The sequence below is a fragment of the Desmodus rotundus genome, chromosome 1, assembly GCF_022682495.2.
Source record: "Desmodus rotundus isolate HL8 chromosome 1, HLdesRot8A.1, whole genome shotgun sequence".
NCBI lineage: Eukaryota > Metazoa > Chordata > Mammalia > Chiroptera > Phyllostomidae > Desmodus > Desmodus rotundus.
The window spans coordinates 10,898,814-10,923,962 of NC_071387.1; the positions used below are offsets into that span (position 1 = coordinate 10,898,814).

General features: G+C 56.1%; 1 protein-coding gene across 4 annotated transcripts in view; it reads right to left on the bottom strand.

The window, feature by feature from the left end:
- Window positions 1-24,377, bottom strand: part of DAB2IP (DAB2 interacting protein) — a 182,892-nt gene extending 158,515 nt beyond the window's left edge. Inside the window, exon 1 of one of the 4 annotated variants that reach the window (XM_053921061.1) lies at window positions 24,222-24,377. In XM_053921061.1, the coding sequence (XP_053777036.1) occupies window positions 24,222-24,261 (40 nt within the window). In that variant the 5' untranslated portion in view covers window positions 24,262-24,377. Of the gene's footprint in view, window positions 1-1,615; window positions 1,739-2,939; window positions 3,243-24,221 lie in introns of those variants that run through there. The other 3 variants (XM_053921048.2, XM_053921035.2, XM_053921062.2) reach the window with 3 other exon arrangements.
- Between the last annotated feature and the right edge of the window lie 772 nt (window positions 24,378-25,149).

Here is a 25,149-nt window from a genome sequence, read left to right on the forward strand (position 1 = left end):
GATTTCCCCTCCAAACAGGAAGAATGTTTTAACAGGCTGGAGTGGCCCGATCATGAAGCCAGCTGCCTACTGGGCTGACTGTCTCTAGAAGATCCCAGCAAAAAAGACTACACGTCCAACCGGTGGAGACGCACCACCAGGGATGGAAGAATGGGCAGGGGTGGCCTGGATGATCTCGAAGGTGACTTTGGACCAGGTTCTGCAGGTTGGCCCCTCTCTCCCTATCATGCTGGTTAATTAGTGCATTTGCATTTCCCTGATATATACAACCTTTACCCCCAACCATCCAAAAGGGACAAGGAGAGATCAGTGGCAGACAGAAAGCCTATACCTTCTGAACAGTTCATCGCAAGGAGTGGGATGGAGGGGGATGTCTTAAATCTCAGACCTACAAACCCATGGGGGATGCCTTTGAGGGGTATGTGCGCCTGTGCACTTTTCTCAGAAGGGCTGGTTGAGAGGGGCTGTTCCACACCAACTTTTCGAGGGGAAAGAAACTGAGGCACAGAGTGACTATGTCCCTTAGACAGCAAAAGGGCCCAAGGTCCAGGTTGCAGCCTAGCAGCCCAAGGCTGTTGTCCTATGAGCCAAGTGCCTTCCACACTGCTCCTCTCAAAGGCCGCACTAGATCTCCCTAGGGTGGGACCTTTGAACTCAGAGAGGTTAGGAAACCTGCCTAAGGACACACAGCTAGTGAGGGCGGGGATCCAAAGCTGGTGCTTGATTTGGTTTTTAATTCTCAGGTGTACTGTCTTAGGTCAACAAAAATTAGGAGTTTGGCTTTGACATTGAGGGGAAATAATGTTAAAGATGAAAATCCTCATAAGTGACAAGCTACCTCCTCATCCACCCTCAATCAAAATTAAATTCAAGTCAAAATTACTTCCCCCCCTTAAGAGCCTAAAGAGGGGAATGGGGGAGAGGGGCACAATTGCCATATGACTCAAGCCAGACAGCTCGAAAGAATGAAGCATCCGGAAACCAGAAAACCGGAAATTCCCACTCTGCTTAGCTCAAGGTGTTTTCATGGAGGCCAGGGGTCAAGGCAGCCCAGGAAACGGAAAAGAGACCTCACTTAAATGACTCCGCCCCCTGAAAATTGAAGAGTGTCTAGGGTTGAACAAAACAACATCCAAAACTTGGGTGCCCTGGGGTGCCTGGCTCTGCACTGGGAGGAGTGGCTATCCAATTATCAACCCTCAGAGCGAGTTCCAGATAGGTGGGGTCTGAAGTTTGGGAAAGCCTCTGGAAACGCTGGGGTTGGAAGGCTAGAAAGCTCCCCCGCAAAATCCCCCGCCAGCTGCGGGGTCCAGCTAGGGGGTGCCTTCCTTGTAGTGCCTAGAGTGATTCTCTCCCAGGACCGAGATATAGAAGTAGGGCACCCAGGAAAGTTTAAAGGGTTAACCCAGCCGGTACAGATCCTTACAGCATAGGGGGGGCTGTAAGGTGGAAGAGGGGTGAGTAAAGCAAGGTCGCAGCCCACTCCTCTGTCCGGCACCCACATACCTCTTATCAGGCTCTCCAGACCCTCTCGAACCCCGGATCCCTCTAGGATACCCGCAAACCCGCAAGCTCCTGGGTCCCCTTATCTTGATTCAGGCCCCCTAGCTCTCACCTCTACGCGCCGGCGTAGCCGCTGGGCGCTGCCATCCCAAAGGCGTCCGAGCCCGGACCAGGGGCAGGGTCACAAGTTGGCAGCATCGTGGGATCCCCAGGCGTCAGGAAAGTTTCCGTAGCGCCAGCCAGGCCGGGAGTAGCAAAGCGGCCCAAGAAGGCGGCCGCCAGGCAGGAGCGCCGCCCCGGCAGGAGCGTCCGCCGGACAGCCCCGCACCTCCGCCTGTGCGCGGTGCTTCGGCTCCAGGTCTCTCTCCGCCAATCGCAGGCCCGGCCACCCACAGCTCCGCCCGTCTGGCCGGCACCCAGCGGAGACCCCGCAGAGAGGGGTGGGGGCGCACCTGTTTGACCAATCGACCCCACTACTGCCACCCTGCCCAGCCGGACCGGGCAGGGCGGACCCCCTCATTCCTGGCACACACACCCTGTCCCCGCTTTGGCCCAGGATCTGGGCTAGGCCACACGCCCCCTCCTCCCCCCCAACCCCGATCTAGGGCAGGCCACACGCCCCTCCGCTCGGGGGCCGCGCGCGCACTTCTCAGGCAGCCCGCCAAGGCCCTCTGTGCGGACTGCCTACCTTCCTCACCTGAACCCCAGGATTTCAGAGATAAAACTCAGCATTAGCCTGTGGGCTACAGGGGTACGCGACTGAGGTGTGGGCCGCGACTCTGCTTTGCTCACCTCTCTTCCACTCTATACCCTCTTCTCCCATAACGATCTGTGCGCGTCCGCTGACCCCTGAAACTTTGCTGTGGGCTCTGCCTTGATCTTCGACTGCCCACGGGAGCCAAGATCTGATGCTAAGCCCAGAGCTTTAGGAGAGAATGGTCAGGAAGGGCGGGGTGGGGGGGTGGGAGTTCACAGAGAAGTCACTTCTAACCCTCCCACTAACATACTCTCTGGAGAATCCCATCTAGGTTCGGGCCAACTTCTCCAGAATGCTCGCGATCCACATCAGCCCGTACCCCGGCTTCTCTTGGGGTCACAACAAATATTAGAGCCTGACGATTTCATTGTTCCATTTTCCAGATAGGGAAGATTTAGGCCAAAGATAGGTGAACGCTTCTAGGACCCCGGTGGCAAGACAGCAACTTTTTCAAACTAAAGATGAGTTTGCAGGGAGCGTCTGGCTCTTCTTCTCCCCAACCCTGTGCGGATGCCTGGCGTTTCCCCACAATCCCGACCTGCTCCCCCCACCCCGCCCCACCCCGCCCCACGCCCCAGACTTCGTTCCCCGCTGCGGATTTGGGATGGGGAAGGATAAAAAGGCCCCAGCAAGTGCTTGGGAAGACTGAGGGGCACGCCTGCCGCCAGGCCGGCCTTACCTCGGCAGCAAAGCGTGTCCTCGCAGAGCGCGCCGGCGGGAGGCCCCAGCAGGGGAAGGGAGGCCCAGGCGAGCGCGCGGGAGGCCGCGCCGCCGGCTCCCATCCCGGACGGCCTCTGCCGTGCCTCGGCCCACGAACCTTCCACCCTCCGCGGCACCTGTGGGGACAGCGCAGTGCCGGCAGACTCGGCCTCAGGGCTGGGACCTGGGCCAGGCCTGGAGTGAGGGCGTGCGGGGCTCCCCGGGCTCCTTGGACTGCCAGCGGCTCGGACTCCCCAATTCGCGGCCCCAGCTCCCGACCCGCGCACAACGCGCTGGGCAGGGCACTATTTTTAGCGAGAGCTGCTCTCCCAGTTGGACAGACAGAACCAGTTAATTCGGCCGCTGGGGAAGGGCCTGCACCTGGAGCTCCCCGGAACGGCAGCCGCAGCTCCGCTGAAAGCTGATCCTTCGCATTCCTGCCTCTCGAGGCGGGAGGGCGGGAGGACGACTCTAATTCCTGGGGGAAGCCAACGTCCTCTCTGAAGGCAGCGCCTGGGCCCCAAGTGCACGCCCAGAATGGAGCTCCTTAAAATGACTTTGAAACCCTGCCGGACTTCCTCATGCTGACCCCAGGCCTCAGACGGCCTCCCATAAAATGCCTACCTGAGGTCCCACGCTCCCTACTGGTCTCTAGCAATGGCAAGAGCCCCCCAGACATGGGGTCTGGGTCCCAGCACCAAGAAGATCTGGCACACATACATCACTCGGGAGCTACTTGTTGAAAACAGGGAGGAAGGAGTGAAAATCCAGGACCAGAAGAGCCGCTGGAGTGTCAAGTAAAGCCCGGGCAGTGCGAGATGGATGTATGGGGTGGCTTTGAAACCCCACAGCGCCACGATTCAACACCTTCTAGCAGTGTGACCCTGGCGAGTCAGCTCAGCTCTGTGACTTAGTGTCCTCTTCTGCATAAGGGAGTCTTAGGAGCCCAAGAGACAGAGCGTGAGAAGGTCTTTGTAAACAAAAGCACGAGTGGATGTTCGCGTAAGCAGTGATGAGAGGAATGCAAAGATGAGTAAGACAAGGATCTGCTCTCAGGAAGCCATCGGCCCTGCTAATCCTGGGGGAGGTCCTAAGGGCCTAAAACGGTGCAGCGAAACCATTCGATATTAGCCGAAGGATGGATGGAGAGGCCGGCGATAGAGGCGGCAGAAAGAGACCCACACACATGTGGGAACCTGATGCGGACCTGGCGCCGCAGGTCACTGGGGGAGGGCGGACTCTTCTACAAATGGTGCTTTTCCAGAGCGGTAGGCTGTCCGTATTGGGGGGCATGAAAGGGAATCCCAGCCTCTCACCGTGCATACAAACAAGTCAGTTCCTTTAAGTAGATTAAAGACTTAAATTCAAAAACCTCGTAATATGAGAATATTTCTTAAAGACTCTGTGTCTTTAAGCACAAACCATAAAGAAAAAGATCAATACATTTAATTAAGGTGTAAAACCTCTGTTTATCAAAAGAAGATATTGGGAACATACTGTCCAAAATATGCAAAGATCTTGTAGAAATCAAACTATATGAGCAGGCAATTTGAAGAAGGGGAAGCATGAATGGCCAATAAACATGAAAATATATTCAGGCTCACTGGTAATAAGAAGAATACAAAATACCACCCGATCAAGTGCCATTTCCCACTGGCAGGAGTGACAGCAACAAGACCCCCTCATACACTGCTGGTGGGAGGGGGAAAGGGTACCACCACGCTGGAAAACAATTCGACAGCATGTAGACACGTTGGAGATGCAAGCACCCCCGTGACCCAGGGACTTGGCCTCTGAAATGAACCTGGAGAACCTCTAGCAGCAGTGTTCTAGCAAAGCATCCGAGCAGCATCCGTGCCTGTCAGAGAAAGAATGCACACACAGACTGTGGAGCCCTCGGTGAAATTCTACACTGCAGCGAAAATGAATGGCTAGAACTCACGAATCATAAGTGGGGGATGGGGAGCAAGCTGCAGAAGAGCAAAGTGTACGATGCCATTTACATAGATGTTTTAAACATGCAGAACAAAATGACACTCTATATTGCTAGGAATGCACTCACAGGGTAAAAGTATAAAGAAATTCAGAGGACGGATAAATACACCATTCAGGAAAGTTTGTCTGTGTGGGGAGAGGGAGATGTGGCAGCCTATGGGTGGGGCTTCAGTTACATTGGTAACATTTGATTTCTTGACCTGGGCTGAAGTTACACAACTGTTTTGTGGGGTTTTTTTTTTTCCCTTAACTCTTCATAACTTTTTTTAAGGAACAGAGCAGGCATGATAAGAATCCTCACAAAATCCAATCCTGCTCTGAACTCCAGTTTCCTTATTTTAATAACATGGGCATCGTGTCTGCACAGTGCTCTGGAAATCATAAGACCATGAATAGCCTGCCCCCCAGGCTCCACTGTGGCCCTTCACACCCTAGTCCCAGCCAGCTGAGACTCCCAAACCCAAACGCCACCATGCAGCCAGGTCACCCAACCTCCCCCCACCCCTAATGCCTCCACACTGACCCTTTACTCCTGCAGTTCCTGTCCTCCCTGTCTCTGCTGGGCCAGGGCCTGTTTCTTCCACTACGATCCAGCTGAGCCATTTCAGCCTGTAAGAAGGCCCTTCCAGCCGTTCCCAAGCAGAGGGCTCCCACAGTGCCTGCCACCCCCACTGCCCACCCCACTGTCCATGCTTATAACAGTGCGGATTGTCGCACCTAGTGATGAGTGGACGGTGAGCTCCTCCAGGTCACACACCTTGTCTGAGCCACCACTGCCACCCCACCGCCTGCATATGGCCTGGCCTCAGGAGGGTTTTTTAAAAAGATTTTATTTATTTGTTCTTAGACAGAGGGGAAGGGAAAGAGGAAGAGAGAGAAACATCAATGTGTGGTTGCCTCCTACGTGCCCCCTACTGGGGACCTGACCTGCAATCCAGGCATGTGCCCTGACTGGGAATCGAACCAGCAACCCTCGGATTCACAGGCCCACATTCAATCCACTGAGCCATACACCAGCCAGAGTCAGGAGGGTTTGTTGAATGAATAAAAGGGTGAATGGACACAAATACTCTCAAACAAAAAGGGGTCATGCCAAACTCTCACAGGGAAAGCAATCCCACTATACAGATCTTCTCTGCGTGTTCTTGGGAGAGAATGAGGCCTTTGGGATCATCAGACAGACCTGGGTTCACTTCCAGGCTGAGCTACCTGCCAGTTGTGTGACCTGGGGCATGCTACATTGTTCCTCTGCACCTCAGTTTCTGTGTCTGCACAACCCAAACGTGGCCGGGGCTTACTGCAAGGGGCTCTCGTGAGGATTCAATGTGATAATAGAGGCAAAATGCATGGCCCCATTTTTTGAGCAGGTAGTAATTATAGTAATTACATGAATATTGGCCAAGAGGAAGATGTTTGCAGAGGAGGGTGGAAGGAACCCAAGTGAGTTACTATGAAAGTGGGAGGCTGAAAATATGTGTCAGGGAGTGTTCTCCAGTTCTGAGCAAAGGCATGCACCTGGAGGCGGGCCCAGGAGGTGGGAGGGTCGGAAGTGTGCTGCGGGTGAGGGCCTCCTCCTGTCCTGTGTCCTGCCTCTGGGGCACGGGCTGCGAAGGGATTTAGAACCCCAGCATCTCCTCTCTTTCTCCCCATGTCCACTCTGCCCCCTCCAGTCTGTTCTCGCACGTAGCCCAGGGATCCCAATCTGGACCCATCTTTTCCTTGCCAGCTTCCATCTGTAGGGGCGACAGAGCCTGTGGCACCTTCCCCAGGGACACGTCTGAAGCGATGTAACATATGCATCGTCTGCGCCGTATATGCAAAATCCACATATGTCCGCTTGTCGGGAGCTTCCATCAAGGCAACACAGAGGATGGCAAATTGCTTATGGTCCAGACTCCAGAAGATGAATTAGCCAGTGATACATGTTGTACAAGCAGAAAATACGTAAAGTCACCAGGGTTACACAGACGCTGGCAAAGAACAAGACTGTGCATTTCGGGGGTTCAGAGATTTTCTGAACTAATGAGATGATCCCTTTTGATTCAGATCACACTAGATGAAGTAATATGATTCTGGTGATGTGGACATTAGCCCCAGTTCGCTCTCTGTCCCATGCAAATGGGCACGCAGGGTAGGGACCCCCACCCAGCTTAAGGTCTGTTGTCTCAATGCTTCTCAGAAAGGTCGCCGATGACCTTCTCGTTGGTCACACCAAAGGACACCTCTCCATCTTCATCTCACTTGACCTCTCGGCTTTACTTCACCCCCTGGACACACTGATATTTTCTCTCTCCAACGTCTCCCAGTTTTCCTCTAGTCCTCTGGTTCTCTCATTGGCGCCCTCATTTTACTCCACTCAGCTACAAGAGCTGGAGTTTGAGTTTGTCTGAGTCCCCCTTATCCTTCCAGACTCCCCGCTTCAACCGCATCCAGGCCCCCGGCTCCAAACACTGTCCTTACACTGGTGAGTCCCAGACATTTGTTTCCAGGCCAGTCCAGACACTGTCGTCTCTTGCCCGGACTTCCGGAAGAACTGAGCTGGCTCCCTGCAACCACCTGGGCCCTCTCTCTGTTGTCTCTGTCTGTGGCTTTTCCTCACGAGGTTTGTAAAGCTCAGATTCAATCAAATCACCCCAAGCTGGCTTGCAAGCTTTCAATGGCTTCTTGTTGTCTTTGTGTGGCCCAGCAGCATGTCCCAGGTGGTCTGGCCCCAGCCCACCTCTCCAGACTGCTGTCTCCCCCTCCCTCTCTGCCTTCAGCCACCCAGCCAGCTCCCAGGTCCTGTTTTTCCCATTGTACAGGCTTCGCGCAGGCTCTGCTCTCCAGAAACTCTCCTCTGTGCCCTCGGCTCCTTGGCCCAGTTCACTTCCCACAGCAGCTTAGGTGCCGTGTCCTCAGGGAAGCCTTGCACCCTACACACTCATGGCCCTAGTCCCTTTTCCCCATGGCATTTACCGCAGTTGGTGACTGTGCCTTTGTAGTGTGATCTCTGGATCAGTATGTCACCCTCCCAGGGCTGGACGTCCCCAAGCACAGCCATCACGCCTGGTTTTGTCCACTGTTACACCTCCTCCCACACCCTCCCCCCAGAAAAGGATTTGGGAGCATAGTAGGTGCTCAATGAACATTTGTGGAATGAATGAGTGAATCCACACTTACTTGCACACCTCTGATGCTCCACCTGTGTAACAGATATGTGCACCAGTGTGAGTGCTTCGTGTGTTCTCTCACTCAATTCTCACAGCCACGTCTGAGGAGGTTCTCACATTCCAAATTTCCATTTGACGGGTGAGGAAACTGAGGCTCAGAGAGCTTAAGCAATTTGCAGAACATCCCACAGCGTGTAAACAGCAGAGCCTGTACCACATTACTGAATCCAGGCATGTGATGTTTAGTAACTGTGCAAACTAACAAATTACTCAGTCTCTCATTGGGGTGGTACACCCTCAGTTGATGATGGAAGTGAGATTCAAAACCGCATCTCCTGAGGCATCATAGGATGAAGACCAGGCCCGCCAGAACCCCTGGGCAGGGATGACAGGAATGCAGGGGGAGAGGAGGGGAGGGAGCAGAGACGTAGTGTTTGTGCGGCGCGGGGAGGGTTACTAGAATAAACTATCATAGAAATGCTCGAACCTTGCTTCTGGCTGAGAATTAAATGCCCAGAGAGAATGCAGCTGGAGTCAGACATCATGAAGAGAGGAAGGGGCAGGTGACAGAGACCAGGAGGGTGGCTCTTGTCCCCAGCGTAGGCTTATTTCGAGGGGCCCAGGCCTGCTGCCCTGGTGTAATCGGCCTGATGCTTTGATTCTGCTTCTGCAGTTTCTCTCATGCCCACCCCTGCCATCCCTGGATTCCCCGAGTGTCTAACTCAGTGTCGACATTGACGGGGCCCCACTTTGAGCTTGGTGCTGGGGACGCCGAGAAAGGAACAGTGAGCTGCTCACTTGTGCATGGAAGAGACAGTCAGCACCACTGCCTGGGGGCCAGCCCAGGTGCCCGTGACCAAGATGGGGAGCAGGGCGGGGAGGGGGGAAGCTGTGGGGGCCCTGCTGCCAGCCTGGGCTGGAGGGCCACAGTGGCAGCTGCAGGAAAGGCTTCCAAGGACATGACCTCTGCATGTCCTAAAGGAGCAGAGAGAGAACTAAGTTCACCAGGCAGAAAGGAACCAGCCCGTGCAAAAGCTCGGCAGTGTGAAAGGGCCTACTGTGAGCAGGGACACCAGTCGGAGAGTTGTGAGAGACGGGACAGGAAGAAGAGGCTGGGCCCAGGAGCTGGGACTCCAGGACACTGCTGGGGGGCCTTAAGCAGGGGGGGGACAGTCGATGTTGCAGTTTTACAAAAACCCTTTCATCTGGAGGACGATGGACTTCAAGAGTTCCGACGGGAGGCTGGCAAGTGCACAATCGGAGGAGAAGGGTGACTGAGAGTGAGGAAGGAAGAACAGACCGCTCTACAGAGGGACTTGGTCAGAAGGATGACAAGAGACTGGATGGTAGCCTGAGAGGAATGTTTGGGTTGGGGGTGGGGTGGATGTTGTGATGTGCACCCCTGATCCCCACTTGGAGACCAGAGGATTCACTCCCTCCCCACAACGTGTGAAGGTGGCCCTCAGCTTCAGAGCTCTTTGGGGGTGGCCTCTGCTGAAGACAGCCACCACCTGCGGTGACACCCCTAGAAGGTGCAACCCTACATACTGATCACTCCAGGGCCCCTGCCCCTGCCCCCGCCCCCTAGGGTGGGCTGAGACTACACGGCTGCTCAGCTTGTCCTTCTGCCCCGTCCTGCTCCCTGCCCTGCCCTTCCCGGGAGCTGAGCCCTCGCCTCCCTCCCAGACCTCCTTCTCGCTGATACTTTCAGAGCCTGCTTCCTAGGGAACCTACTCCGTAATGGGGGCACTGGCCCTGTGTCCCACTGGCGGGACAGACCCTGGGGAGAGTGTGGCTGTGAAGCTGACAGTGACGGAGGTGAGCAATGCTCGAGGGAATGAATAATTTTTTAGAGCAGGCGTGTCCTGTGCAGTATGTGGGACATGTACTACAAAGTTATCTGGTATTTACCTCATTGCCATCCGACCTTCTCCCTGCCAGCAGCGCACTCGTGGGTGTCCCATGCTGTGACCCAGGAACCTCACAGGTTCCATTTGTCCTTCCCTTGCTCAAGCCCTGCGGTGGCTGCCCATTGTCCAGACCCTCAGCTGGTCTGGTCATCAGCCACCCCCCATCTTCTAACACCCCTTTAGTCTTCTGCCTCTGGGCTTTTTGCTCAGCTGTTTTCTCTGCCTACAACGCCCTCCCCTGTGTCCACTCTTCCAGGAAGCCTTCCAGACCCCTCTGGGTGGGTGGAAGCACCTTGGTCATCTCTGAGTCCGTGTTCCCTTGTCTCTAAAATGCGGATGCTAGTGCCTCTCTGAGGTTGGTGAGGAGACGAGAAACCATGTTCAGAAAGCACCAGAAACGCTGTCCAATACGGATATTCCCCATCGCCAGTGCCCGGACAGTGAGGGCCTGGCACCCAGCGGGCACAAATTGAGTTAAATTGACTTGACTCCAAGGCCCTGAGCTTTTATAGTTTAACTCACTTCTTGGAACGACCCTGCCCAATGGTGGAACTTAGACAAATTCAAATTCCTACGCTAAGATGGTCTGAAAGCCACCGCATTCTGACCGCCTAACAGGTTTCTCTCCCAGTGGACGGAGGACCCAGGCAGCTCCCCAGAAAGGGCCGTTTTGGATCCAAACATGGTGCCCATCCTCTCCAGCTGCAAGTAGGTAGCATCCTCCACGCGCGTTTCGGTATCAAGCCCTCCCAATCCCAGACCACAGAAGGTGATTTCTTACAACCATTAGCGTAGTTACCCGACAGCCACGCTCTGCTAGAGCGAAGCGATCACGTGAGCAGAGGCGTTTGCACACTTACTCGTCTCCAGTAAGTCACCTGCAGTTCATCTGCCATCGGTATTCGTGGCTGCATTCTGTAATCGTAGGGAATTATTTTGCTAATAACAGAGGTACCTCGATCTAATTTAGTTTTAATGCCAGGAGGCGCCCTCCCAGAATAATCAGCTCCAGGGCCATTCCAATCTCCAGGTTTGTTACACGTTCTGGAGAGAAGATTCAATTCAAGGAGGCTGAAGTTACTTCTTTATCATCCAAAGTCATCTAGGGGCGAAATGAAATCCTACCTCTGCCTTTACGGAAAAATGCAGGGAGAGGCCCTGTGACAGGGAGCTGGTGGCAGGGGGTGGGGATGAGGGGTCCCCTGCGACTGGAAGACACCACCGAGGGGTGAGGGGTGAGGACTGGGCCGGGCCAGTACCATGAGGCATTCCCTGGGAGAACCCTAATTTTCCTTCCATTTATTTATTATCTTCTCCATTCTTTTATTCTGCTTTGGGGGCCTCTCCTCAGCGAGACCTACTCTCCACTGTTATTTGAGTACAAATATTGGTAACAAACACTTATGGAGCCCTGTTCTAGGCACTTCACATATATTAACTATTACACCCCACGAGGCAGATGCCCGCCACTATTATCCCCACTTCATAGATGGGAACGCTGAGGCAGAGAGGTTAAGTGACTTGCCTCAAGTCACACAGCTAGTAAGGGGAATAGCCGAAATGTGAACCTCAGACCATGAACTTCCTCGGTCACACACAAGGAAGAATCCCGAAGCCACCAGGAATTGTTCGACCCCGCTCATTTACCCTTCTCCACGACTCTGGGGTGGGGGTGTTGCAAGCCCCCTTTTATTGGGAGAGAGTCTGAGTCTCAAAAGGAGGTTGATTTGGCCAAGGTCAACACAGCGAGGAGATGGAAGAGCTGGGACTTGAACCCTGAGGCTCTGGTTGTTACACTGAAGGCTGCCTTGGTTGAAGCTGGGAGTCTGCACAGTGTGTGTGCAGCCTTGGCAGCAGGCTGGGCACAGGGTAGGTAAACTGAGTGCACGGCGCCCCTGGGTGACCAGCCGCCAGCTCTGCTCTTCCCTTCCCACTTTGGGGCAGTTCTTCTTGCTCATCCCCCACCCCTCGCCCCAGAAACCAAGTGTCTTTTGTTGTCATTCCATGTCACCAAACAAAACCTATTCTCAGATTCCTATTCACTCACTCCTGTTTCTGCCTTCAGCAGAGGGTGAGGCGGTTCAGTGGAAGGGGGTCACCCTGGCTCTGCCACTCTGTCGTCCTCCTGGCCCGGGTCTTCCCATCTGTGTGAGAAGGAGGTGGGCTAGACCAGGGCCTCTGGAGCTGAGCCACAGGACCCTCGTTTCAAAGGCTCTGTGAAAGTTTCCAGTGTTTACATCCGATGAAGGTGAGCTGCTCTGGGCAGAGCTGTGTCAGGGGAAAGGGCAGTCTCCCTATTTGGCAACCTGAGGGCATCTCCTTGGCAGCCCAGCTCCTCCGAAACAGGTGGAAAACCAGCAGCCTGGCTGGTCTATTGGCTCTTGGGTTCTTAGATCCAAGAAATCTGGGCCCCACAGATGGACAGTGATGCCCAATGTGCAGTGTGGGCAACTAAATGCCCCTCTGGGACCCCCTCCCCAGCACCTGTCCTGCCTGGTGGTGGCACCAAGGGCCAGATCTGAGAGGGGCCTGTCATCGAGGCCGGGCTGTGGCTGACACCTGCTTTTCAGGGACTGAGCTGTCTAAGGGTCTCATCACAGAGAAAGGGTGTCTGCTTCTCCCAGCGGGCTCTGGGGTCAGTCTGTCCTGGCCCATTCCCTGGTGTCCAGAAGGACAGGCTACTCCCCATTAATAAAAACATGTTTGTTTTTAAACCCTCCCTCTCTCCTATCTTCCTTCACGAAATGGTCACTGGCCTCCAGCTTTCTGTTCTAGGCCCAAGGCTGCAGGGGAAACAAGAGGACATGGGTTCAGCCCTCAGGACAGAGACTTCAGCACAGAGAATTTCCTCGTGGGGCGACTGGTGCCACCGACACACCCAGCACTCCTGGGGTTTGGGAGGCCTTCCTGGAGGCAGCGTGACCAAAAGACACCAGTGCATGGGTAGGAGTTATCCCAGTTGAATGGGATTCCAAGTGTGAAGGAGGCAGTATTCCAGGCTCAGAAGAGAGGGGAGGAAACCACGGAGGCCTAGAGAGGGGTCTGGCTGCAATGCAGGGTTGAGGACCATGGCAAGTGGGGTGAGATAAGCATCCTTGAAGGGCTGTCCAAGGGCTGTGGACTTGACCATGAGGATCGTGGGAGCTAGTGGAGGTATTAAGCAGAGGAGGTGGGAAGGTGGGATGTGCATTTTAGAAGCTCATTCGGCTGCACATGGTTGGGGGAGGGGAGATGGTAATAACAGGGTGCCTACCCTCCCTCAACACTCTCCTCCAATCCCTGGATCCCTCTGAGCCACAGCGTGTGGACAGAAGGGAAGAAAGGCTGGGCTGCTGGCGGTTCCCATCCTGGCCTGCCCCCTGCCCCTTCCTGGAAGGCAGCCCTTGACCCCTTCACCCCAGGATAACAGGTCAGGTCCAGTTCAAAACTCCATCTGACTGGCTGAGATGCTTGGGTTTCATGGCCCCTGAAAAGGGCCTGTTTGTGAACAGGAACACAGGCAGAAGGTTAGCTTCCCCACTTCCAGCACCTTCTATCCAAATCCTGGCCTCTGACAAGCGCCTCTCCCAGCCTTGCAGTCCCCCTTGGCCCTGGATTACTGCCCAGTGTACCCCCTCCCATGCTGAGGGGGAGGGGAGGTTCCATCCCCAAACACAAGCTCTTTTGTTCCACCCCCAGCTCAGCCCTCAGCCCTGCATCGTGTTGGTGAAGGTTTTCCTGGCACTCAGTGCGCCCAGGTCAGCTGAGGGAGCAGGCCTGGCGTGGGCCCGGGGGGGTTGGGGACAAGGGCTGCAGCACAGGCCGTCTCAGGCTGCAGCTTTGGGCCTTGTCCCTCCTCTGGTCACACCCCTGCCTCACTCGGCTTACTCTAGGACAGCGGTTCTTAACCGGGGCGATTTGATTTCACAGGGAACATTTTGCAATGTCGGGAGACATTTTTGGCTGTCACAGCTTGGGCTGGAGGAGGCCGGTATGCTACTGGCATCTCAGGGGTAGAGGCAAAGGACACCGCTAAACACCCTCCACTGCATAGGACGGTCCCCACGACAAAGAGTCATCCAGCCCTAAATGTTAGGAGGGTCAAGGAGAGTAAAACGCCCTCACCCCAGGTCCTCATCTGCCACCCCGCCTTCGGGCCATCACCCCCCCATTTCAGGCTGGGACATTCTTACACTCATCCCCCTCCTCCCCACACACACCCCTTTGCTGTTTCCCTTGCTGGGGTGTGCTCCCTGCTGCCTTCCACTTGCCTAAAGCTTATTTCTCTCCTTCGCCTTCTCCCTGCTGGCCCAGCTCCTGCTGCCTGCACCAGCCCCAACTGCCCCTCCCAGCAGCCTGCCTGGACTCCCTGAGAACCCAGATTCCTCTGGTCCCTGATGGGCACCTGCCACCTTTGAGGCTCAGTTTGCACCTCTACATCATGAGTACAGAGGGTGAGTGGGACCCCAGGCCCCTCGTAGCTCCAACACAGCCCTGGTGCAGGACAAGGCCCCTGGGTCACTCAGTGCAGACTCACAGTGGGATGTACATGGGCTCTGGAGCCAGCAGGATCCGGGTTCAAATTTGGACTCTGCCTAGCAGCATGACCAGGGGAAAATGCCAAAGACCTCTGTGCCTCTGTTTCCTTCTCTGTAACACAGGACTAGGTTCCCCAGTGAGAGTTTGCGAGCTGTGTGCTTCCCCTGGCCTCCCCTTGCTCTTTAACTGTCTGGTGGGTTTTTCCCTTCTGGTGCGCACTCCCCCTGCCCCCTTGGGGCCAAGAGGACGAGGACCGGAGTTGACCTCCCTCTTTCTGCAGAAGCTGAGCCTGCCCTGGGCTGCTGGTGACAGCAGGAACAGAGGCCTCGAAGTCATGACATGGGAAACCAGAGGCTGGGGCAGTTGCCTCTCCTGGGTGCACTCTTCCCAGCCCCGCCCCCCGCAGACTTGGCTCCTCTGCTGGGGCTGGGACCTCCCGGGAAGGAAGCAGCCACTCAGACTAAGCTGAATGGCTCAGCGGAGGGGGGCACTGTGTTGAGTACAGGTGTCCTTTGGGGTCTTGGGAATTCTGGGGAGACAGCACAACCACGTCCCCAAGGAACGAGCCGTGGCTCCCCAAGATGCAGAATAAAACCAGGGCCCCCCTAGCCTGGCCCTGCTAACCTCTCCGGCCTCCTCCCACAACCCCTCTGGGTTTAGGGGTCCAGCCTCAGTGAATTGCTCAAGGTTCCCAGTAGGTCGTTGTGGTTCTCAACTCAAAGCGCCTTGTGGGCAACTGAATACCCATCCCCTACAGTTCCCTTCGCCTGCCCACTGCCACCTTCCGCCAGGCCAAGCCCTGGTTACTTTAAGCTCAGCATCCCCTCCACCCAGAGGGCCTAGGCTGTCACTGTAGCTTTGGGAGCCCATCCTGAGTTCTTCCCTGAGGACGGGGACCCAGCCTGTGCTTCCCTGGGCCTCGGGCACCTGGCTAGGAGCTGGCCCAGAGGCAGTGCTCAGCAGGGAGGCTGGAGGTCCTGGGGGTGAGGTGTGGGGGAAGAGACAGAGCCTGGGCTTGTGGAAGGAAGGAAGAGACCAGGAGGAGCTGATGAGGTGGTCCCCAGGCAGGTGGAGGGCTGGGGATGCAGGGCCTGGGGCGGACTGGCCTCTGGGGAGTTACGGGAGAGAGGTGAGGCATGGAGCACAAACACCAGTGGGCTGGGAAGGGCCTGGAGGAGCTGTGGGGCCAAGCCCCGCTCCTCCCTTGCTGTCCCTAATCTGTGTCCCTGAATGAGGAGAGGGAGCTCTGCGCTCTGTGTGAGGGGACAGGGCTGTGAGCCAGGCAGGCCCAGCCCGAGGGAGGCGGACAGACAGACAGGGACACAGAGATACACCAGTAGAGAGGCTCTGAGTGGGCCCTGTCCATCCCCTACAAGCTGCTGGAGGCCCCGTCTGGGAGAAGAGCCCAGAAGAGGAGCACAGCCACCCCTTCTTCACCCACCACAGAGCTGGCAAAGGAGAGGATAAAGGGTCTCGGAACAGGCACCCTCTTAAGCGTCCTGACTTCCAGACCACAGAGCTGGCACAGCCACTTGGTCAAGGACAGTCTCACCAGGAGAGGAGGATCTCTACGGGACTCCCACCCTCCCGCCTCCCCCCCACCCCAGGAAGATACCAGGAGGGAACCCAGGGACAGACCTGGGACAGCCCCTAGAGGGCTCCTGAGTGGGGCCCTGACCCCGGCAGGCCCAGGATTCAGGAGGCCAGAGCCCACCTGCCTGGGCCTCCCTCCTGACTTCTCTGGCCACCTTCTGGTTCAGCCTCACACTGTGGTTTCATGTCCCTTCCCTCCACGGCCACCTCTGCTACTGCCGCCCTCCACTCTCAGAGATGACCATCCCACCACGAGCAAAGGCAGGGTGAGGCCTTTATCTGCGATTTGAGTGGAGGGAGGGAGAGAGTCGTGGGCGGAAGCAGGGGTTGGGGCTACGGGGCAGGCACCCAGCCACTGCAGGAACTGCGGTCCCTGAGCAGGCTTTCCTGGAGCACAGACACACTGGTTCCGGTGCAGACTGCAGAACCACAGGCCGGGAGTGCGGGGCCGGCACGTGTGTATGTGTGTGCATGCACACACACACAGAGAAGCGAGATGGGATGTAGGTCCCCTGCCAGAGCGCCTCCTACAGGGGGTTGTAAGGATCCAGACACCCAGACACATGCATTCAGATTGGACAGAAATGAGCCTCTCCCTTCTGCCTGCCTCTGCCCACTGCTCGCCTGTGTCAATCTGACCCAAAGCCTCTTGGGACTTCAGCTTGGTTTATCCAGAATCCCACTGGTTGAGCCTGCCCTGTCCAGGGTTTTCTCTGTGTGTGTCAATCCCTGGGGGCGCGGGGGAGAAGTCTACAAGAGATAGAGGAATGTGGCCCCCCTCAAAGACTTCCAAGGCATAGCCCATGAGATGTCCTAGGACTAGAGATGGTGAAGACCAAGAGGATACAGTCAAGGAGAGAACAGAACAGCCTCAGCCCAGCTAGTCAGGGCTGGCTTCCTGGGGGAGGTGGCAGGACCTGGGCTGGGGGGGTTGAGTGAAGGCTTCAAAAGCCTAGGAAAGGGAGCGGTACTGGTACAGCTGGGAAGGCCCCGGGCACTCCTGCCCTCCACCCTGGAATTGGGGCCTCTCCAGAGGTCACATCTGGAATGATCATCACAAGCTCTTCCACAGAAAACCCTGCAGATGCAGCAAGCCTAGGACATCACTCCCCCTCCCACCCAGAATCTGCTCTTCCCCCATTGTCACCCTCTCAGTGTGGACACCAACATCTCCTGCTAGGTCACCCTGACCTCTTTCTTTACCCCACCCCACCTCTAGCCTCCATGTTTTCAGTCTGGCTCTTGGCAAAACTCATAGCCCAGAGGTGAGGATAGGTGCCTCAGGAGCTCAAACAAAGTAGTTAGGGAAGACTTCCTGGAGGAGGTGACACCGGAGCTAAGACTTCAGAATGAGCAGGAATGGCCAGGTTGGGGGAGGAGCAGTGGGGAGAGCTGAGATGAGAGGAGTTCTCCAGGCAGGGGTGTAGCAAGTGCCAAGGCAAGTAAGGACAGAGAGGATGGCACATTCAAGGCAGAGAATAATTCATGATGGGGAAGTGGAGAGAAAGAACGGGTGTGGTTGGAGACAAGGGAAGGGGCATCATCCAGAGGTCAGATGAATGGGCCACCTTGAGAGGCTGTGTTAGTGACTTTGGACTTTACTCTGCTGCAGTGGGGTGCCCTGTGGGACTTGAAGATGCCTGTGAGTGGCTCTCTTTGGCTGTGCATGGAGGATGAGTTTGGGGGAGAGGTGGAAAAGGGAGCCCTCCGAGGGGGCAAGGAGTCCCTGGTGGGGGCTGGGAGATGGAGGGTCAGAGCAGATCTCAGGACCCCTTAGGAGGTGGAATGGGCCTTGAGTGGTTCTGGTTCCTTGTCTCTCGGAACCCCATCTTCCCATCATGTAATGGGGGATGGACAGGAGGCCCTTGGAAGACCCTCTCCCTTGGGCCTAAGAGTGGGAGCCCTGTACGTGGCCAGTCCTGTCCCCACCCCTCTGATGAGGAGACTGAGGCTGACAGCCATGTGGCCCAGGCCCACGGGAGGTGCCATTTGTCTGCTGTGTGAGCCGCCTATGGAGAGGACCAGGGTGAAATGTCTTTGCTTCTAAACAATAGGAACTCCTGAATGAGCCTCTTCCTCCTTCTCCCACCAGGAGCCCCTCTCTGGGGGAAACCAGCTGCTCTCTCCCGAGCTTGCTCCTGGTTCTGCCTGACCCAGCTCCTGGTGCAGGAGCCGCCCTGCCTCCCTCCCTGGGCCTCGCTCCCTGGCCTCATACAGCCAGCTGCTCAGACCTGGGTGCATAAATGATTTAAGCCCCTCCCCAGCTGGCCTCATTGTTCTTCTTTATTGACTAGTCTTCCATACTTAGCCTCTTCCCAGAGTTCTGTGGGGTGAGAAGGATGTTCTACCTCTCATCCACCTACCCACCAGGGGGAAGTCAGAGGCCCAGGCATGGCCAGGTAGCAGGACCGAAGCTATCCCATGCTGTGGCTTGGGGGCGAGGATAGCCAGGGGGAGCAGCCCAGAGTGGTGGGCAGAAGCACAGGAGCCTGGGAGGCCTGGGTTTGAATCAGCGGTGCCCCCACTAGCTTGCAGCCTTGGACCTTCTAAGCATCAGTTGCTGTATCTGTGCATGAGGTTGTTACTTCCTCTGTAAGGGCTCAGTGACTCCAGGTGGAGCACTTAGCACAGAGCCAGGCACTCAGTAAGAGCTCGGTAGATGGGGTCCCTGTTCTGCCTCTCTGGCCTGATTTCTTCACCTGTGAAAGGACCTCATGTGGGAGTGTGGCTTCTGTCCCATCAGACACCTGGGGCCCAGCCAGCTGGTCCCAGGCAGAGCCCTGGAGTGAGACGGACACACTCTGAACTTGGCATTCCTTCCCCACCCCAGGTCGGCCAGGCTGGCATCACCACCTCAGTTTCACATGCAGGGAAACTGAGGCTTGCTGAGAGCCCAGGGCTTTGCTCAGGGCCTGTTGAGGTCTCTGAGTGGCAGAGCCAGAAGGAGGCCCCAGGCTCTCGGCCCTGAGAAGTAGGGCAGCCTGGAAAGCACCCATGTCCCAGCGCCCATGTTCCAGCGCCCTACCCCCGTGGTCTCAGAGAGGGGCCCAGTGGGCTCTAGTTCAGAGCAGGGGCTCTGGGCCAGGACGCACCTTCGTGACTCTCAGCTTGGCCATTCACTGGCTGTGTGACTTTGGGTGAATCCCTGAGCCTCCCTGAACCTTTTTCCTCATCTTTAACGTGAGAATGGTAACACCAGCCTCACAGGGTTGGTGGGAAGGGGACGTGTGATGATGAAGGGGAGGCACGTGGCCTGGCTCATGCTGTTACTTTAGGATTATTTTCTATTTGTTACCAGCTTCCCCCTCTCACAGGCAGGGCCTGGAAGGGGTGACATCAGGCCTCCTGACAGCTTCCAGCCCAAAATAGCCTTCTCTTTAGATTGACCCTATCCCATTACAGCTGCTTCTGTGCTCGGTGTTTCCAGCGGAGCTGACATCGCCTTGGGTTGTGGCTCCTGCCACGTTGCGCTCATCCCTTGAACGCCTCCCAGCACACTCCCAGGGAGGCAGGATTAACTCATGGGCAAGCGGAAGGACCTCCAGGCAGCTCTGGCACCGTGGCAGCTCTCAGTGCTGCAAAAGAAGGAGCCCGAGCTCTGGAGAACCAGGGTCACTGGTCGAGTCACTGACCTCCCCGTATGATCTTGGCCATCACTTTATTCCCCAAGCTTCCTCAGCTTCCTCATCTGGAAAATGGAGCTAATAGCAACCTGCCTGGTTTACTTTGAGGATTCAGGCAGACAGGTACATGCATCAAGGACCTTGCCTGACATCTCGCCTGGAGTGGGCACTCAGTAAATAGTACTGGCCGTTATACCTGCACCACTTGGAAATTTACAAAATCACCTCCACCTGCCCCATCCTAGGGTCCCCCACCTGGGGCAGGTGTCCTTGCCAGGTATCATCAGGAAGAAACAAACTTCTGAGCTGCCCTTCCATCCCCAGGATTTCCAAACCAACCAAAGCGTTTATCCCAGCATCTGTCTCCCTCCTCTGTGAATCGCAGACGCCCCCCAGCAGGTGTCCAACTGCACATGGTTTAACCCCCATCACTGCTCTGGAGCCCCAAGACAACCGGGGAGGCAGGCAGGTCAGGCCCGAGTCCGCCCATTTGTCAGACATGCAGCTGAGGCTGAGCGAGGGGAAGGGACTTGGTGCAAGCCATCCGAAGACAGAGGGAGCTGGGATGAGGCTCAGGCCACAGGGAGGGGAGAGGGTGCCCAGTGCTGAGTCAGACTTAGAGTCTTCCATGGTCAGAGCAGGAACATTCAGGCACCTGGAGTACAGAACCCTCAACCAACAGCTAAGGAAACAGAAACTCAGGGGAGGAATGCCTGAGGGCAAGCAGCAAGTTCACACAAGGGTCCAGCTGGTGCCATTCACTTCCTGACTCATTCACTCATTCCTTCCTTCACTCATTCATGAATCCAGTAAATGTGCACTGAGCACATTCTCAGGGCCAGGCGCTTTGCAGGGCCCTGGGGATACAGTAGTAAATAAGATCCAGCCCCTCAGTTGAGGGTGGCACGACCTTAAGAGGGAGTCAGGCCAGGAACCAGGCGATGAAAACATGACCTGGGTGGGGAGGCCCCTTCCTGCCTCTGCTCTGTGTATCAAAGAAACCCCTGCCCCTGCACCTGCCACCACAACCCCCAACCCCAACCGTGTGAGCCCTCACCGGCCTTGCTCTCCGGGTCTCTCACCTCAGGACCACCCGGGGCCCTGTTTGCTTAGCTCTGTCTGCTAAGACAGCGATTTTCAACCGGTGGGTCGCCAGAATTTTTAAAACATGCAGTACCTGACTATTTAGGCAGGGGCACCGACCTCTTTTCCCTTAGATCGTCAAATAAAAAAATGACAACAGCCAACACAACAGTAGCTGTCCAGTGTGAATGAATCAAAATTGTACTTATTTTTTTGGTCAGATTGGCAAAAAATATATCTTTTGGTGTGCCACAGAATTTTAGCAATTAGTTTGTGTGTGCCCTGAGATGAAAAAGGTTGAAAGTTGCTGTGTTGAGATATTCCGAATATGGCTCAGGTCTCCAGAGCATTGGCATCTGGGGCCAAACTCCTTTCAGCCCCCGAGGACCGAGGTGAAGGGAATCAGAGCTCAGGATACCCACCAGATGGAAGAGAGCCTCGCTCAGCTTAAATCAGGGAGCTGGGCCCGGAGCCCCACACCCAGCTCCCTTCTCTCCCAACCCTGTCCCCGTCGAGGCTCCTGAGCCCCCTAGGAGGTCAGCTCACCGACCCCTGACCAAAAGCATCACCCTCACCGGACAAACTCTGCAAAGTTCTCCAGCCTCTGTGTCTTTGCACCTGCTGCTCTCTGCCCGGGCCAACTGAATCCATCCACTCACTCATTCAACAAGTATTTGTTGGATGCTTACCACACTCCAGACAGAGAGCCGCGCTCTGGGGATAACAGCTGTGAGAGAGTTTGGAGACTGGGGGGAATTCAGCAATTCCACACGCACACGTACAATGCTATGCAGTACAAATAGGAACAGGTCCTAAGAAGGGAAAGAGACAGAGTGTGGGATATCACTGGATGGATAGGAGGACCATGGTCGGGGGGGGGGGGGGGGGGGCTTCTCTGAGAAGGTGACTTTTCAGTTGAGTGTTTGGGAGGAGGAGGAGGAGTTAGATTAGGGAAGAATGACAGGAAGAGTGCTCCGAGCAAGGAAACAAAACGTGCAAAGGCCCTGGGGCAATAGCTAGTCTGGTGAGTGTAAGGAAGGTGATCTCAGCAGGGGTGGAGCCCCGAGAGTGAGCCAGGGAGGGAGGAAAGGTCAGATCTTGCTGGGAGGCAGAAGCAGCAGACCTTGGTGAAGGGACCATGTGGGTAGCAGGCAGGAGCATCATCCAAGAGAAGAAACCAGAAAAAGAGACTGAGAAATAGGTGGGAGACTATCAGGTGAGTGGCCTATCCCAGAGCCCAGATGAAGAAAGTATTTCATGAACGAGAGTTATCTGCTTCTTTGGTGGAGGAGTCATCTCCTCTGGGAAGCTTTCCAGACTCCCTCCTGGTGTTAAGGGTTCTACAGGGCCTTTGCCTTCCTCATCAGAATGCTTCCCTCTTTCCCATCCTAGCCTGGGAATGTCACAAAGGCAGAGGCAAGGTGTGACTTGTCTCTCCAAACCCGAAACTTAGTCTAGGGCGTGAAAGCAGCATTTATGAAATGAGTGAATATAGAACCAGAGTGCAGAAAACTAGTGACTCCGAGGCCACAGTTTTCCTTGCTGCCCTGGTCTAAGACAGCCACTTCAAGGGACAGCCTCCGAGGCAGGCTGACGCCAGACCCCTTTCAGCTAGATCTGGGACCACTCTCGAGGCCAGCCTGGGCTCTCTTCCATTCCTGCCTGACAGCTCCTGAGGTCCCCTCTGCCTCTTCTTTCCAGCTCCCAGACACCTCACTGCCTGAGCAGCTTCCAGAAGATCAGCAACAGGCTCCCACAACAGGTGAAGGTGAGAGGCCGCCTGTGGACTCAGGCCTTCAATTAGGGCAAGGCAGCCACCGTCTCCCGGGCAGCCCAGAGGCTGCCGCCAGACAACGAGGGGCAGCGGTTCAGGGCTGTGGGTTCCCGAGACACCACTGGGTTCCAGGTGGGGAGATGGGGCCTCGGGGGATCTGGAGCCTTGCTCGGCCATGGGTTGATCCCCCCAGACAAGGGCCTGTGCCCTCCATGGGGCAGCCCTGTGCCAAGCTTCAGGGGAACATCTCTGGGGGCAGGTAGGCCCATTATATACCCGGACTACCTGCCCCAGCCTCCCCCAAGGGACTTGTCACTCTGAATCCAGTCTCATGTCGTTTGTCTGTCTTCGAGGCTGGGGCCTCTTCCAGGGCCTTCCTCTCTCTCTCTCTTCTTCCCTCCCTCCCTCCCTCTCTTCCTCTCTTTGCTCCTTCCATCCACTCAGCACAAACTATTTCTTAGCCTTGAGCTCTTCATTTCTGCACCCCTGACCCGGACACACAGCTTGGCATGTGGGGGTCACCCAGCTGTGTCCACTGGCCACCCAACTGCCCAAAGACACCAGGTCCACAGGCTGGGCCTCGCCAAGCTCCCCTGAGGATCACAGCCCCAAACGTGGCAGAGCCCCTCTCCCTGGAAAGAGCTGAGCTCCTGCAGGAGGAAGGAAATTTGGCCTTGAATCTGTGCCCATAGGCCAGGCCTGGCTGGGGGGCTTGGGGAGAAAGAAAAGAACTCAGTTTTCTTAGCAGGGACTATGGACCCAAGAGGACCCAGGTTCCCAAAAGACTGATTGAAGCTAAGGTGGGGCCATGTCTTGATTGGACCTCTCTCTACCGAGCCCCCAAACCTGCTGCCCCCACACCCTGCCTCAGTCCCTCAGCCACACTCCTGCCCCACCCCACCCCCATTTCCCTTCTTTGCGCTGCCCGGAGATATCCAAGTGTGCCAGGCGTCCTCACTGAGGGGGCAGCGGCCTGGCCGGGCTGAGCAATCGGGGTCTTAGTTACCTGCACCCCCGGAGACCCACGCCTGCAGAAACTGCTGTGGCCAAGCTATTCCAAGTCTTGCAAGTCCCTGTTCTGAGCTCTCAGCAAGGGCTCTGTCCCAAGCAACTTTCCCCCACCTATCTGCCCAGGTTTTCCAGCCGCAGCCCCTGGGGCCCTGCAGAGCAGAGCCGGAGCCCTTTCAGCCGGCTTTAATCACAGGGAACATTCCTGTTGCTGGCCCATCTATATTTATCTGCAGGATCTCACTAATTAAATTCCCCACAGCACCCAGCAGGCCTGGGGACGGTGAGTGAGGCCGAAAGGCAGGGGGCCTGCAAACTTCCTTCCTTTCCTTCTTGGCCAAGAGCAAAACAGAAGCAGCCGAATCTCCTTGTCCCTCCCCCCCTCTTTCCCCACCCCTGCCAATGCCCAGAGTCCGAGGGGCTGCCCAACACTCCACTCACGGGACCCTGCTGCCCTGGGCCCCCTAACCTGGGCTCCCAAGACCAGACAGTGCCCAGCTGCCTGACCACCTCCCCGCTTCAACTCAGATTCCTGCAGTAAGCAGAGAAAAGTCTGCCTGAGCAGTGGCTGAATCCCCAACTCAGCCACTTTGCCAGCGCCCCTCTTACCGTAGGAGTCGTCTTGGTCCAGGAGGGAGTCGGGCTCCATGGCGTATGGACCCCCAGCCCCCGGCCCCACCTGATTTATGAACCGAGGCTGTCTCCATGAGCGTCTGGGTTTCTCCTTTTGTATTCCATCTGGCGGCTTTTCCAACTAGATGACTGGGTACTCCTGCAAGCAGGCCCCTTTCCAGCCCTCGCCTTCATACAGTACATTTAAAGTAGCAGTAACCTCTTTTTCCTCCCCCCGCAGCCTGGCTGGAAACATTAGAAGGGACCGAGGCAGCGAGATGTCTAAAATAGGAAGACGCCGGGGACGATTGGCCTGGCTGCCCGCGACGCCGGCTGCGGGGATCTGGCCCAGCTGTGCAGATGGAAAAGCTAAGAGGTGAGGCTGAGCTGGGGCTTAGCATCTGGAAGCTGGCTCTGGGGCCCCAGGAGTCTGTGGGAAGGGGGAGGGCTGACACACCTCGGGAGGAGATGGGGGCCGGCTCTGTTCACCACCCAGCACCCAAACCCCAGGGGTTTCTCCCAGGCCCTGCTGGAACCTCCCACTCAAATCTGTTCTACAGACATTTCCTGCAGCGTGGGGGATGCAGAAATTGACTCATCCATCCATTCAGTTAGTCACTAAATTTTTTTGAGCATCTACTCTGTGCCAGACACCAAGCTAGGTGCTGAGTTTGCAGCAGGGAGCCAGTCTTGCCTCACAGCAGAGCTCAAAGGTAAATAGCTCATTGCAATGCAGTGCATGGGTTATGTGCTACAGGCACACAGGGAACGGATGCCTCATCTGGCTGGGGGAGGTGGTCATGGAAGGCTTCCTGGAGGAATGGGCCTAAAAGATGAGTAGGAGTTAGCCAGGTGAAGAAGGAGGGAGCAAGGGTAAAAGGTGTACCAGCTGTAGGGAGTAGCCTGTCCAAAGCCTCGACTTGAG